Raw genomic sequence first — 15332 nt, 5'->3', positions numbered from 1 at the left:
ACTACATATGTTAAATAAAAAAAGAATTTTGTCAAAAAAAGTATGTTTTACTATGTTAGGCCGGGGACTTTTCATATATAAATGATCAGATTGATGAGCTGAGTCGATTTAGTCATGTCCGTCAGAAATGCACTCTTGAACGGTATTATAGCTTCGTTGCAGCCGAAGTTTACATTTTGCATTGTTTTATGTTGACGATCAGCCCTCAGCAAACGGTGAACAAAAAAAAACCTTTTTAGTAGTTCACCGAACGCTCCTCGTACCAATTATTCAGGTATGCATATATTATTGGAGTGATTGGTAGAATGTCACGTACTACATGCGGATACTTGTGAAAATCTCCCCAAGCATCCATGTATGTATGCATATATGTGTGCTCCTGTTTGCAGCGCTGTCATAAGGGGGTGTCACATGCTGCCGATGCAACAAAGTCGGAAAGTACGTATTAAGAATTGTACAATGTATAGATTGTGTGTAGCTAATTTGCCACAGGTTTTTATTCAAACATCGTTTTATGTTAGTACATACATACTTGCTTGGCACAGTGACTTACAAAATGTTACAAAACTATAATAAACTAGACTACATGTACCATGGTACTATATTTATATATGTATATACTATATTTATAAAGAAATGCATGCTTGAATATATAAATATACATATCTACATACTTACATATGTATGCAGGTGGTATATTGTTGTATAACAACGGAGATCAATGAACTATATGTGAGATCACCTTGGACGAACTCACTGCATGATCAAACTACAATACATAATAATGCCTTAAACGGGTGCAAAATTTGCAGTAAGGAAGTAGACACTTTTTTCGAAGATTGTAGCTTTGCCTTGCTCAAAAAGGTTGTGGACTTGGCTAAATGTAAGCAAAAGGGTCAATGACCCCATAAAATGTAAAGAAAAGAGTCATTAACCACAAAATGTAAACAAAGGTTTGTGTTCTAGCTAAATGTAAATAAAATGGCCATTGAAGCCATAACATGGGAACAAAAGGGTCATGGACCCCATAATATGTAAACAAAAGGGTCATTAATGTAAACAAAGGTTTGTGTCTTGGCTAAATGTAAGCAAAAGGGTCATTAACCCCATAAAAGGTAATCAAAAGGGCAATTGACCCCAAAATGTAAACAAAGGTTTGTGTCTTGGCTAAATGTAAACAAAAGGGTTGACCTAATAATGTAAACAAAAAGATTATTAACCAAAAGCTTTATTGACCCCAAATGTATGGAAACTTAACCAACTTCGTAGTTTAATAGAATAATTTCTCTTCTGTTGTATAATTTTTCAATACACTGTGTGAACTCACCTTAAACTGAATGCATAGACGCAAGTACATACATACATACACATTTAAATGTGTATGATTGTCCGTTACATGCGACAATCCGCACGTTTTCCAAATACGGCCTCTAAAACGTGCTAGCACTTCAGCTTTTATGTTGTGCTTAGTGCAACAAATCAATCCAATTAGTTGCGTAAAGGCAACGTTGAGTCATGTCCTTCTTTTGATTTCAGTGAAACCCCACCTTTGCTTGGCTTTACACAGTTCATTGGGTAATCAGGTGAATGTTGAGCTTTTGAACCTCCAGCTAATTACCGAAGGGTGGTTAATCAGATAATATAAAAGCAAAAACGAAAAATTTTCGAGAGAATTCATTGTCATTGAATAAAGTCCAATTAAAGACCATCAACCATTTTTGAGAACACGCCAACACTGTGAGGGAAAATCAGACCAGTTTTACTGAAAAGTCACCACCATCTGCATAAATGCTTATCTCTGCGCTTGTCATCGGCGACAAATGGGCAGCTTCTTGGGGAGAAAGCGATGAATTTCAGATCGATATCTCAAAACCTGAAGAACTAGTTAGGGCATATACGAACAGACGGACGTCCTTGGCTAAACTCATTACCACTAAGCGATCTAACCCTGTTCGGATCGGTAGGTAGTAAGCCAATTCCCACAAGAGACCAGAATTGACCCGGTTTATATCCGGGATGGGAAAGTATTTGTTGCTTTAGCGTCGTTACCTAATCCGCACTTGGGTGGTAAGGTTCCGGTTGGTTGTCATCGAAGTCATCAAACACTAAACCCAGGAAACGTGCTGTTTCGAGGGGTTCGCACCATATGGAGAGGGGTGTTAGATGAGTTCGGTTTACTGTACATGCAAAGAGGTGGTTGGAGTTATTCGGGGATTCATTGTATGCTGGATATATGTATATTTGGTATATCGGGGTCGATTCTGGATAAGTGAGAGTTTAACCATGAACGAAGTTGCGTTATGATCACTCTTGTTACACACAGCAACTTGAGTTCGTCGTCTGCATTTGGTGGTGGTTTCACTACAAATACGCCATCCACTGAAAATGAGTCGGCGAGGGTGTTAATGAATCCAGTGTGTATGACCGTCAATGCTTGTCTGAAGTGAGTTGCGTCAAATGTCTGGTTGGCATACTGCTCAATGTCGTTGACGAACTCAAGAAGAGGTTTTTCTGATGTTCTTAGAAGGCGGAAAGTTGTTGTTGTCGTAGCTGCAAAGTTCTGCCGAGTTGACAGCCCTTGTGCGTATAAAAAAGCCGGGCCCATTCCGGTTAAGTAATAGTAAGTAGTAGTAGTAATAGTAAGTAGTAGTAGTAATAGTAAGTAGTAGTAGTAATAGTAAGTAGTAGTAGTAATAGTAATAGTAATAGTAGTAAAAGTGAGAAGTAGTAAGTAGTAGTGGAGGACGAAGTCATGTGTAGAAGTTCTTGCAAGTGAGGAAAGCTCTTTGATTGCCATTCACTTTGAAGTGGCCAGAAACGATTATTTTACAAATGGCTCAAGCAGCTCACGACTTCCGATCCTAGACCAAGTATCCTCTGGGTAGGCAAAGAACATCTGTTTTAAGGCGAATCATCTCCTCCACAGGGTTGTGCGCTGGGTTTGGGACCCGCCACGTAAAATACACTACCAATGAAAAGTAATCGACAGCCTCGGATGAGAGACCCCCCCTTTGAGGGCATGCACCTGGAATGTTCGGTCCCTTAATTGGGAAGGTGCCGCTGCCCAGCTGGTTGATGTCCTCGTTAGAGTGAAGGCTACATAGTAGTATAAAGTAGTAGTAATAGTAGTAGTAGAAAGTAGTAATAGTAGTAGTAGTAAAGTAGTAGAAAGTAGTAGTAGTAGTAGAAAGTAGTAGTAGTAGTAGAAAGTAGTAGTAGTAGTAGAAAGTAGTAGTAGTAGTAGAAAGTATTAGTAGTAGTAGAAAGTAGTAGTAAGCCCGCCAATTAAATAAAATACCATTTTTTATAGCACTTATGTATTTATTTCACTTTGTAAACAATTTTTCTTATAACAACGTTATAAAACAATATTTTTCTTTTTTTATTATTATATAATATCTTAAATTTATTTTTAATTTTTACAAAAATCAAAAACAAAAAAATATGTGGCAAGCTTGCTAAAATACAGCAAAGGCTCCATTAGTTGCATAAAACTTATGCGTAAAAACAATATGGCACCCTCTAATTAAAAAAAAAATAATAAAAATTTGTGATGAATATGTTGACCGCTAACAATTTTTTAAAATAAAAAAAAAATAATATATTTATTTTTACTATATTACATTTTCTTAAATAATTTTAAGATTTCTACGCAAATGCGCGCCTTAGTTTCAACAGACCTTTGTGCTGCATTTCTAGCAAAAACTTTTCACCACACACCACCAACTCAAATAATAAATCAAAAATTATTGAAAATGCTTTTATCACAACAAAAACATGTAATTTCAATAGAAAATTATGCAAGTGGTATAGTTAAGAATCGAGTGGACGCGCTACACGATCTGTGTATAATTCTAAATTGAGTGGTTTAACTTACCTATGAGGCAACTTCTATTCGGAGTACTCCTTTATTTTGTTAAACTTGTTGTTTTATTTTTTTGCGTTTAATTATCTACATTTTACGTACACTTGCGGCACGCTGCACCAGCTGCCAGCATTTCTAGCGACATTTCTTTTTTTCTATGCGCACATTTTCAAATGCTTGTAACTGCAGTCCTTGTCCTCGCATTGGCCCATCAACTCGTACGGACAGATAATATCGTTCGGGTTCCATTTTCTGCAAAGTCAATACAACGCTAGATGATGACGCCATTTATGCAAAATATACAATGCAGCACATTCAATTGTAAGTAATTAATTAAGTCATGATTATTTTAATAGATAATACATATGAAAAGTAAGTAAATTCAGTTGCTTACAACACACGCTTAATACCCACCCACTTTCGCTGCGCAAGTGCTGCAGCGGTGACACGTAGTCACGCAGTGTGCGTCCCTGCTGCAACACCACTTCCGTCTTCAACGTTGTCATGCTCTCTGCCGCCGGCGCGCAGTCCTCGTCCAGCACCTAAACATACTCAATAATTGTGTTATTATAAAGGAATTTCTTTATGAGTTTTTAGATACTACAATTTATGCATATACTCGTATGTATGTTAATGTAATATTGTATTGCATGATAAAAGCTACTAATTTGTAAGAGAGTTCTTCAAGACAATAGGCACGCACTTCTTTGCCGCTCGCACACGGTGTCGGTTGTTCTTCCTCCACCAACGCCTTCTCAATGCATGTGGCAGCAGCTTCCAGGCTCGACGCTGGCTCCACTACACACTGCTTATCACAGCTTTCGATCGCTTCCTGGGCATTGCTTTGCTTGTATACCTGTGCTTCGGCTTCAGCATCGGCTCTTGTCTCGCTGGCTGCGTGCGTTGGCAATATTATCACAGCACTTTCATGCGCTTCACACGCTTTGCTTTTATCGTGGTCCCTTAGTGGCGGTTGCTTTGAGACCAGTTTATCACAGGCGTTTTGATTATGTGGCGCATTCACAGTATTCGTACTATTGTCCGGCGATTTGGCTGCCGGCATTTTGTCTAACACATCTAGATCACTATATCTGATTGAATTAACAAGTTTTATATGCGTGGCCAATCCTTTTGTTTTATGCGCTATTTCATTTTTCAAATCATTATTTAATCTACAGAGGAATAAAAGCAAGCAATTAGTGGGGATTTGTGAAAAATTAATACTTCTTATTTATTTTAAGCAGAATTTGGCAAATAACAAGTATGGATGGATATGGCAAACATGTAATGGCTCAAAGCAAATGGTCATATCATTATAATAGCAATACAACTGCCGATCTATACTATATAAGGTCATATAAAAATATAAAAAAATAAAATAAAATAATATTAAAAAATTTAAAATATTAAAAAAAAAATTAAAAACAATATATTAAAAAATAAAAAAAAAATATTAAAAAAAAAATTACTAAAATACAAAATTATAATATTAAAAAATAAAAACAAAATTATTAAAAATAAATAAAATATTAAAAAATAAAAAAATGATTAAAAGTTAAAAAAATTAAACAGAATATAAATAATTTTTTTTAACAAAAAGAAATATTAAATAAAATAAAATTAAAAAACTTTAAATATAAATAAAATATTAAAAACAATATATTAAAAAAAATTAAAATTATTAAAAAAAAAATAAAAATTAAAAAAATATTAAAAAGAGCTACTAAAAAATAAAACAAAAAAAATTAAAAAATGTTTAAAAGTTAAAAAATTTGACAAAAATATTAAATATTAAATTAAACAACATAAAAATAAAAAAATGTAAATATGATAAAATATTAAAAAGCAAAAAAAAAATAAATTGTATATGTATCATAAAAATTGTATATCAAAATAGGAATAAGAAAAAACAATATCTAAAAAAGGAATAAGTCCAAATAATAAGAGCTAATTAAAAATTACAACAATTTTATTTATTTTTTATTAAAAAAAAACACAAATTAAAAATAAATAAACACCAAAAAATAAATATTTCAATAACTTAATTTAAAAATAAAATATCAATAAAATTAAACAAATAATGAATAAAAAATTTAAATTGAAAACAAATTTTGCAAAAAATTAAAGTAATAATAATATAACAAAATTAAAAAATATAGTATATTTAATGAAAATTTTAAATAAATTAAAAAAAGAAAGAAAAAATTAAATATATAACTTACAAAAAAAGTAAAAACAAAAATTAATAAAAGAAATTAAAGTTAAAAAATTAATAAAAAAAAAACATCTTTTGTAAAAAAAATAAATGTGAAAATTATAAAATAATCCAAAAATAAGAATAAATAAAAAAAATAAAAAAAAATTTAAAAATGAATTAAAAAAATAAACTAGACCCAAAAAAGTAATAAAATAAATAAAAAAAATTAAATAAATAAATAAACAAATAATAGATTAAAAAATAAAATAATAATAATCTACAAAAAATATAGAAAAATTACAAAAACAAACTTAAACCGAAAAGCAAACAATAATGGAAACAAATAAAAAATTAATTAAAAAATAAAAAAAAAATAAAAAAAAAAAAAAAAAAATAAAAAAAATTAAAAAAAATGTATTAAAAAAAATTTTTAATAAATAAAGTAGAATTAATTAATTCAAAATAAATAATTAAAAAGTAAATGCGAAAAAGTCGAAATAAAAAATATATAATGAAAAAATAAAATAAAAATAAATAAATAAACATTCAAAAAAGTAGAATAAAAGCAATTCTACTCGATATATGAGGGCTATGACAAATTATGAAACGATTTCAGCCGATTTTGATCCAGAACTACAATGTGCAAGGTACAACTGTTTTACTAAGCTTTACTCAGACATCTCACTCAAGTTCGAAAATTTCAGTACAAACTTTGTACGACAGTTTAGAGAATATAAGAACTTTTTTGCCCCTTTTGGGGTATAAACTATACCTAGAATTTGTATTATTGTTGTAAGGACACTTGTTTTCATATTTTTCTAGTAGCTGAGATATCTATTGGAGATGACATTTAAAAAGAGATTATATATAAGTACATAACCTCACATCTACCCAGCTTATTTTACGGTATTACAGACAAACAGGAGAGCAAATTTTACTTTTTGTGCAAAATATTGCCAGAATGCATATAAAAATAAATTAATGTTGCGAGAAAACAGCGCATGCACTTAAAAATCCACACCACTATACAATGTCAATATGGTACTAAGTATCGTATGTAGTATGAACGGTATGTCAGCGTAATAAATAACATTGCAAACGAATTGTTATAATACCTATAATCATCGCCCTTAACACTCTTGCCCAACTTCACAGCCATTTCCAGCACCTTGGCGCGTTTCTGCTTCAACTTCGCAATCAATTCGTTGCTGGCGCATATTTGTGGGTGTATGCGTGTTATTTTCACTTGTTCTTCTTTCATTTTCCGTTGCGTCTGCTCCATTTCGTGACGCAACTCCTTCAGCCGCTGCTCATGACGCATTTTGGCGATTTTCGCCGACTTCGCTTCATTCACCAGCTGCAGCGATTTGTCCAGTCTGCTTATGATATTATTACTAGAAGTATGGGCAGCAAGTGCATTAATTGCAGATACTAAAAACTATTACATAGACTCAATGTTACCTAATGCTGGTGTAAATAGTTTCCCAGGAGCGTAGCTTATCCGTTAATGCCTGTTGGTTTTGAGGCGGTGTTGCGGTTGGCGGCGTCTGCGTGACGGTTAAACTTTTGTTCGGCGTGGATTTTTCGGAATGTATTTCTACGGACTTTTCAGAAACTGCGCTGGGCTCTTCACTGCAGGTCTGTGTGGCGCTGCTGGTAACTTCGACATTAGCGTAGGCGCTGTTGTGTGCCTTGGCATCGTCGAAGTTGCGCACATTATTCTTCGCATTTTCATTCTTGGTTTTCGTATACTTTTCCGCATCCTCAATTAGGCTGTTTTGCATTTTCTTTAATTGCTTTTGCCTTTCCAGTATCTTCATGCGATGCACTAACCGTTTGTATTCCTCTTGCGAGGCGATGGGAAGACTGCGTACGGCCTATCAGTAGGAAACGTAAGAAAAGAAAAAATAAAAGAAAGAAAAAGATGTTAACTTCGGTTGCACCGAAGCTATAATACCCTTCACAGGTGTATTTTTTATACTTTATCGAACAGTTTGTGAGGCAGCTTCGTGCTATAGCAGTCTATGTATCTCAATTATATGTTCGAAAATTGTAATTATGTCTTGGACTTAATTTTGATCGATGTTTGTACAGTTATATGATCGATCCTATGACAGTAGAGTCTATGCAACCGGAGCGGACTTGGATTTTCATCGGACCAAGTTAACTTTGATAGAAATCTCTTAATGGCAGGCACAGGAAACGAGCTGCTCGGCAGGTTCAGACCATAGGGAGAGGAGAGTTTCAAAGAGGTGATTAGTGTCATGCGAGGACTGAGTGCATCATAGGTGTTCTATGCCAGCGACTATTCTAAATTAGTAGGAATTTAACCTGCTACAATACCCAGAACGAGTTTACGGTAGGATTATTCTTATTCCACGTTGCAACTCGAGCTAGGTGGTGTTTGGACTCCAATTAATTCACTAGGAGGGAGTCAATAAAGGTGTTAATAGCTCCACTATGAGTGGCGTACAGGGACTGTCGGGAATTGGTTGCGTCCGAAATTTAGTCGAACCCCACATGATAGTCGGGTCCAAGTAACCGGAACAGACCCGGATTTTTATCCGATCAACGACTGTCAACTCGATAACTTTCCTGTAAACTACAACAGGAATATTTTTTGACGCTACAACAACAACAACAGTAATGTTCTCCTGATATTCCTAGGAGGCAGCTTTGTTTCAAGCAGGTCACGGCATGCATGGTTTCTACGAAAACTACCGAACGATGAAGTATGTTATAGTGAATATATAGTTATAGGATTCGGTGCTTCTTAACAAGAAGCAGACGTGCAGACGTGTACAAAATTTCCGTACAATTTCTCTAGAACTGAGGAGATTCAGACGGATATAGCTTAATCGACTAGTGTTGTTGTTGTTTTAACGATTTCTATTCCCCGTTAGGATCGAATGGATTATCTAAGTTGTTGTTGTTTTAACGGAAATTCAATCCCCGTTGGGATGGTTATGATGATTATCTAAGTTGTCGTCGACGTCATCTAACGGGAGGCACAAGAAACGTGCTGTTTCGACGGGTTCGGACCAAAGGGAAAAGGGTGTCAGATAAGTAGGGTTGGCGGGGCATGCAAAAAGGTGGCCAATGTCTTGCGGACATTCATTGTACACAGGACGTATGTTGGATATGTCAGGGTCCTTTTTCACTTAATCGAATCATCTCCTCATGCTGATCACTTATATACTTTAAGGGGTCTTATGGGTCTTACAAACTTCGTGGCAAACTTAAAATGCACTGTTCAGAGTACAAAGATGTTAGAAAGCATATGAAACGCGCTGCTTTTCTGCGCATACGCACCGTGGGTGTGCGCGTTTGGGCACCGTTGCTGCTGCTAAGCTTACGCACACGCGCATGCGCATGCTCAGCGTGCTCGCTTGTCTGTAGCGTTTTGGAGCGTATGTTTTTGAGGAAATTTTCCAATTTCTTTTCGAAGGCTTCGCCAACGATGTTGTCTTTAGCTGAAGATGCATTGGAGAGGTCATCATTGGTTTGCGCGTTGGCCATTTCCGTTGGCGTGCTACACGCTTTGCCGCCGTAGACATTCTCGTTCAGCACATTAGCCAGCGAATCGGGTGTGTTGGTGCGCGCGGTCGCCAGCCCGATGCAACGTTCCAAAGTTTGGTTGCGTATAATCTCCTCGTCCTCCGAGGAGGAATCCGTGTCACCTACACGTATGATGAGTTTTTTAACCTTTATATTCGGCAGCGTGGTGGGTGTTAGTATGCGCGATGGCTGGCTGCTGGCGTCAGGCTTTTTCGGCAGGCTGAGATTATCCGCCTTTTGTGTGCGCTGCTGTACTTCTAGGTTTTTATTGATGACTTTGTTGGGCTTTACAATTTTCAACTGTTGCGCTAGTGGCTTTATGACCTTCGACGGTGGTGCTACGCTAATTTTAGGCGGTGCTGTTACGTTTTTCGCTGTAGTGAGTGGAGCATTGACTTTATTCTTCGGCAGCACCTTCACAGTTTTGGCAATAGCATTTTCGTTTTTGTTCTTCGTTGCGCTGGATATCTCTTTGTTTTCCTTCTCACCACTGCTATTGGGATCGCCTTCTTGTGTACTAATCTCTTTTGTATGCATTTCGCCTTGAAAGTCCTTCAAATCTGTGGCAGGCGCATGGTTTGTCTCTTCCATAGTCTTTTTCTGTTTCTTGGCTTGCGTTTCATAAGTGTGATGTGTTCTTTGGCTTTGTTGCAACGGCAAACCATTACTGTCTTCTGATGAGTGTAGGCTGTCAGCAATCTTTGTCAGCTCTTTTACAGTTATCTTTTGTTCTACCGCCTGCATATTGTCCAAGCGCCGCTTGATGGGTGCAGATGTTGCAACATTTTCGTGCGAATTCGTTTGTGAGCCCAAAATTTCGGGAGTGCTCTTGCATTGTAAGCTCTCTTCGTGATTACTAAATGCGTTATTAAAGTTCGTTGATTGTACCTTAAAAGCTGTTGTCGCATTCTCAGCTATATGCGGTGGTTGCGCATGCGCAAATACTTCTTCGTCAATGTCTTTGCAACGCGCAAAAGCTTTTATCGTCAAACGTGGCGCATGCGTATCAGACTCGGCTTGATAATCCTGCGCATGCGCATTCTCAACATTTTCAAATGTTTTAACTTTTAAACGGCGTACAGCTTCTTTCAAAATCGACTCTGTAGGCGTGGGCTTAGCATTAGATTTTATGATGCTTTCAGCACTTTTGTCATCCTCATTTGTTTTTTGCGCATGCGTTGGCGATTGTTTACGTATTTGTATCAAGCCATTCGATTTTGTGGTTTTCGCCATTTGTCGCTGAGATAGCAATAAGGCGCGCAAAGCTTCCGCCTCTTCTTCATCACTGCAATCCTCCGGAGCGTCTTGTGTGTCTTCTTGCTGTATAATCTCCATAGTTGATGATTTGGGCGACAGGCTCCCTCTGTCAGGCTCAATGGCAAGCTCATCTTTAACACACGTGACCTCGTCACTGCTATTGAAATTCCGTGACGTCATGTCATACGTACCCGGGGGTTGGGTTGTGTCTGCTAAGGCAGACATTGGCAACAGTGGCGTTGGCAACTCCAGTGGCGTGCTGTAATGCAACGCCGGCATATACATATCGTAGGACATCGTGTGATTGCCATGACTTGCATAATTGTATGCCATAGGCATACTGACACCACTATCTATTGGTAGACCAGCTGGTAGCGGTATATCGTGCATTTGTGCATAAGACATATCGGTGTTGATCATATTCTTACTGTTGTCTTCCTGTTCGCCATCACTACTTGCTAATTCCATATCGACAGGTTTATTGTCCACTTGATTCTCCACAGTGTCCAAACTAATGTTACTATTTTGTTCTTCGTCACACTGTATGGGACTGAGTAGCAAGCGGGGTGAACTAGCCGGACTTATTTCCATATCACCCTCTAATTCCTCAATATCCGTATCGACTGAACTGACGGGTTCAACCAGCAGGTCATCAAAATCGGTTGGCGAATAGGCAATCTCGGCATTACGTTTTTTACGTGTCGCATGTTTACGCATTATCGCTGATCTAAGCGCAATTAAACGCAATTCTTGCTCTTCAATTGAAATGGAATTATCACTGTTGATTTCTACAACATTTTCGGCATCATTCGAATTCGCTGCAGATTCTTCCAATATTTGTATCTTTTCCATGTTGTCTAATGAAATAAATTTATCCGGTTGCAAACGTTCTTTTAATGAGCAGAGATTATTTTTCCTTTCAGTCGTACCACGTCCCAGTGCCAAACGGAGTTCCTCACGACTTAACGGTAATGTTATGTCACCAGCATTTTCATCTGTACTTTCAATATCCATGGTAGCTATGGAGTAGTTATCCTTCTCATATTCACTATTATCGGTGGTATCCAGAGATATTGTTTCAATACCACGATTTTCATTGTAAGGATTGAAGAGACGTTCTTTCCGGTGATGTCTTTTACTGTGCTTGTGCCGCTGATGCGTACAACGATGACTGCGCTGCATTGCACGTCGCGCATGCATTTTGCATTTACCTTTTTTATTTCTTTTATGCTTTTTCTTTTTAGGATAGGGAAATTCATCGGAAGAAATTGAGGAGGCATCGGTGGGCACTTGACCAGCGCGTTGTACAGCTTCCCAGTCATTAAATTCATTCAGTCTATACATGTTACCTGAAGGCACACACAACATAATGTAAAAATAAAACAAAATATTAAAATATGGCAAAATTTGTGTTTTATATATAAATATTTTGGATTTTTGAGAGATTAAGTTATAGAAAAAATAGCGCATCTGTGAGGTGTATATAGTACATTCATCAATAAGACTAAACTGATAAGCGCCTGATATCGCTTAATATTAACCTTGTCCATTTTTTCTTAGAACTAATCAAGCGAGCCCTAATACATATGTATCTACATGTTGCTATACATACATCTATGCATACATATCTAGCTAGAAGCTTTGGGGTCTTTACATTGTAATGCATACTTATCTTAAGAATAGAAAACACAAATCCTTTTGCTACGGTCATCTACGTACCATATTTATCCCCATAACTTTCGGAAATTCGTTTAATCTTTTCATATTCAGCATTTTCATTTTCAAGCTCATGTATGCGTTTTCGCAGACCATCTTCCTCTGAATCGATTTCTCCTTCTTCGCGTCCACTCGACATTTTCAAGCTTTTCAATGCAGGCAAATAATTTTTCTTTTTAATTAATGCACTTAAAAACTTATAATTACACTAAAATTAATCAAGAAATTTAAAAATTGCAGCACTAAATTTCTTTGACTACACAAAACCAAATTTTTTGACTACATGAATGACAGCTATTCTAGGTACCGGGTGCTACAAAGTTGCGAAAAACAAATTACATTTCAACGGCCAATAAAATTACAAAATAAAATATTGCAACAAAATGCAATTAATATATAGAAATACAAAGGAAAAACTATTTTTTTTATTTTATTCAACTAATTTTTATAATGTGGAAAATGTATATATCATTAATATTTTAAATAATTTATTTCTTTAATTTTTAAAATATCACTTAAGAGTGCGCTGCTGCATTGAACGAAGAATTTGACATTTTGTTTCGTTAAATTACAGTTCAGTGGCGCAATGGCCTTTTCCGGTCTTTTCACAAAGTTGCTTGAGCAAAGATGCAGCAAAAAGTAGGTTTGCTTAAATTATTTAATATATAATGGCTTTTTAAATAATTTTCACCTTTTTGTTAATTACAGCGCAGAGAGCCCGTGCACGCCGTGCAAGTTTTCGGACGCAAGGTAAGCATTAATTTGCAAATCGTGAATAGAAAAGCCCATGGCATACACGTGCATTGAATCTAAAATGGGGATATGAAAATTAATTCTACATTATTAATTGCAGAAAACCGCCACCGCTGTTGCTTACTGCAAGCGTGGACATGGTCTCTTGAGGGTCAATGGCCGTCCTTTGGAACAAATTGAACCCAAAGTTTTGCAATATAAATTGCAGGAACCACTTTTGTTGTTGGGCAAGGTGAGTTGTTTATCCGTGATTTCCCATAGCGCAGCTTTGTGATGAATCTTACTTATCCCGAAATTGAATATAATGAAACAAGTTTCTATACTGAAAACATGTTCATCAATGATAAAATTAATTGACTATGCATTGTATATTAACGTTAGTGAAAATTTTGCAGGAAAAATTCGCTGGCGTAGACATCCGTGTACGTGTTAGCGGTGGTGGTCATGTAGCTCAAATTTATGCCATCCGTCAAGCTATCTCCAAGGCGCTGATCGCTTTCTACCAGAAATGTAAGCATAAAATACACATTTTAATTAGTTAAAGGTCAGGAATTAATAGCCCGGTTAATACCAGATTTTCGGTTGGAACATAACTTTCCTCTCGAAAGATGAAAACACGGGATAATAACTTATCAAGCAAATACCAATCAATCCTACTTTAATAGCAGGAGTGAGTGATGCTCGATAGACACAATTATGGAAATTTTGAGAACATAAAAAGAAAACATTCTAATGCAGTTAAGTACTAGTGCCGGTTAATACCAGATTTTCGGTTGTAACACGAAATTACTCTCGAAAGATGAAAACACGGTAAATTAAAGATTCAGGCAAATACCAATCACATAGTAGTCCAATTAAGGCGTATGTGAGTGATGCTAGATTTACAAACAAATTTAAAGTTAGATATCATACTTTGTTCAATATTTTATGCCGGTTAATACCAGATTTTCGGTTGTAACACGAAATTACTCTCGAAAGATGAAAACACGGTAAATTAAAGATTCAGGCAAATACCAATCACATAGTAGTCCAATTAAGGCATATGTGAGTGATGCTAGATTTACAAACAAATTTAAAGTTAGATATCATACTTTGTTCAATATTTTATGCCGGTTAATACCAGATTTTCGGTTGTAACACGAAATTACTCTCGAAAGATGAAAACACGGTAAATTAAAGATTCAGGCAAATACCAATCACATAGTCTAATTAAGGCATATGTGAGTGATGCTAGAGTTACAAAGAAATTTAAAATTTAGTTTTAATTTTATTAAAAATGTACGTTGATTTTTTCATAATTTTTTGTTTGTTGTATATTTCAGACGTTGATGAAGCATCCAAGAAGGAAATCAAGGATATCCTCATTCAATACGACAGAACTCTGTTGGTCGGTGATCCACGTCGTTGCGAGCCAAAGAAATTCGGTGGTCCAGGTGCCCGTGCTCGCTACCAAAAATCATATCGTTAAGTATTTATTACGATATGCATTTAGTTATATTCTAAGGCGTTATTGGTGGACACTTATAAAAAGAGAAAATAAATTTTTTATTTGAAAAAAAAAAGAGAAATCAGTTTTTATTAATCCAGTTGTCCGTGCACATTGTATACGAGTATAAACAAAGGCAATGCATTAAAAAGTATTTTTGCGAAGGAATATACAAAATTTAAGACTTTTTTTATATCTACAACAACCGCAAACACTCCTGTCGATAGGCATCCAAGCATGATTCCAATAAATTCTTTAAATTATAAACTTTTTTTAAATTTTTTTTTTGTAAATTTCATTGTTTCAAAAATGTTAAATTATTTTATGTTAATTATAAATTTGGACAACCCTATTCGTTAAAGTAATAGATTCCGAACTGCCATACTACTATGAACGCGGCACTCAATTTAAGATTTTAATTGTTTTCAATTGACTTCGTCGTACTACATATCATAATAGCATATCATTTATTTAGAAGAAAATCAACAAAATTACTCAAA

At 35.7% G+C, this 15332-nt stretch overlaps 2 protein-coding genes and 1 long non-coding RNA gene across 3 annotated transcripts; 2 read left to right on the top strand and 1 right to left on the bottom strand.

Annotated features, from left to right (window-relative positions):
• The first annotated feature begins 2629 nt into the window (after window positions 1–2629).
• On the top strand, window positions 2630–3573 carry LOC126755592 (uncharacterized). The gene is made up of 2 exons (XR_007666508.1): window positions 2630–3161; window positions 3192–3573. It is a non-coding gene; the product is annotated as an uncharacterized LOC126755592 (long non-coding RNA).
• Window positions 3574–3925: 352 nt separating this feature from the next.
• On the bottom strand, window positions 3926–12825 carry LOC126755578 (uncharacterized). The gene is made up of 7 exons (XM_050468253.1): window positions 12597–12825; window positions 9375–12226; window positions 7524–7939; window positions 7178–7456; window positions 4569–5037; window positions 4280–4407; window positions 3926–4117 (listed from the first exon to the last, which is right to left on the bottom strand). The coding sequence occupies exons 1-7, from the start codon at window positions 12730–12732 to the stop codon at window positions 4021–4023; spliced, it is 4377 nt and encodes a 1458-aa protein (XP_050324210.1). The 5' UTR covers window positions 12733–12825; the 3' UTR covers window positions 3926–4020.
• A 334-nt stretch (window positions 12826–13159) lies between these two features.
• LOC126755590 (40S ribosomal protein S16) lies at window positions 13160–14908 on the top strand. Its single transcript, XM_050468280.1, has 5 exons — window positions 13160–13232; window positions 13302–13343; window positions 13447–13578; window positions 13742–13856; window positions 14669–14908. The coding sequence occupies exons 1-5, from the start codon at window positions 13221–13223 to the stop codon at window positions 14812–14814; spliced, it is 447 nt and encodes a 148-aa protein (XP_050324237.1). The 5' UTR covers window positions 13160–13220; the 3' UTR covers window positions 14815–14908.
• Window positions 14909–15332: the final 424 nt, after the last annotated feature.

The sequence above is a fragment of the Bactrocera neohumeralis genome, chromosome 4 (assembly GCF_024586455.1).
Source record: "Bactrocera neohumeralis isolate Rockhampton chromosome 4, APGP_CSIRO_Bneo_wtdbg2-racon-allhic-juicebox.fasta_v2, whole genome shotgun sequence".
In the NCBI taxonomy this organism is placed as follows: domain Eukaryota; kingdom Metazoa; phylum Arthropoda; class Insecta; order Diptera; family Tephritidae; genus Bactrocera; species Bactrocera neohumeralis.
This window is presented reverse-complemented; position numbering and strand designations above follow the sequence as displayed.

Bases quoted from the DNA above. Each gene is read 5' to 3' on its own strand.
- LOC126755578 (XM_050468253.1), bottom strand. From the start codon at position 12,732: ATGTCGAGTGGACGCGAAGAAGGAGAAATCGATTCAGAGGAAGATGGT. The intron at 4,408-4,568 runs GTGCGTGCCTAT...GAGTATGTTTAG, and splicing joins CGTGTGCGAGCGGCAAAGAA to GTGCTGGACGAGGACTGCGC. The intron at 4,118-4,279 runs GTGGGTATTAAG...TTGACTTTGCAG, and splicing joins CACTTGCGCAGCGAAAGTGG to AAAATGGAACCCGAACGATA.
- LOC126755590 (XM_050468280.1), top strand. The intron at 13,579-13,741 runs GTGAGTTGTTTA...AAAATTTTGCAG, and splicing joins CACTTTTGTTGTTGGGCAAG to GAAAAATTCGCTGGCGTAGA. The intron at 13,857-14,668 runs GTAAGCATAAAA...TGTATATTTCAG, and splicing joins GATCGCTTTCTACCAGAAAT to ACGTTGATGAAGCATCCAAG.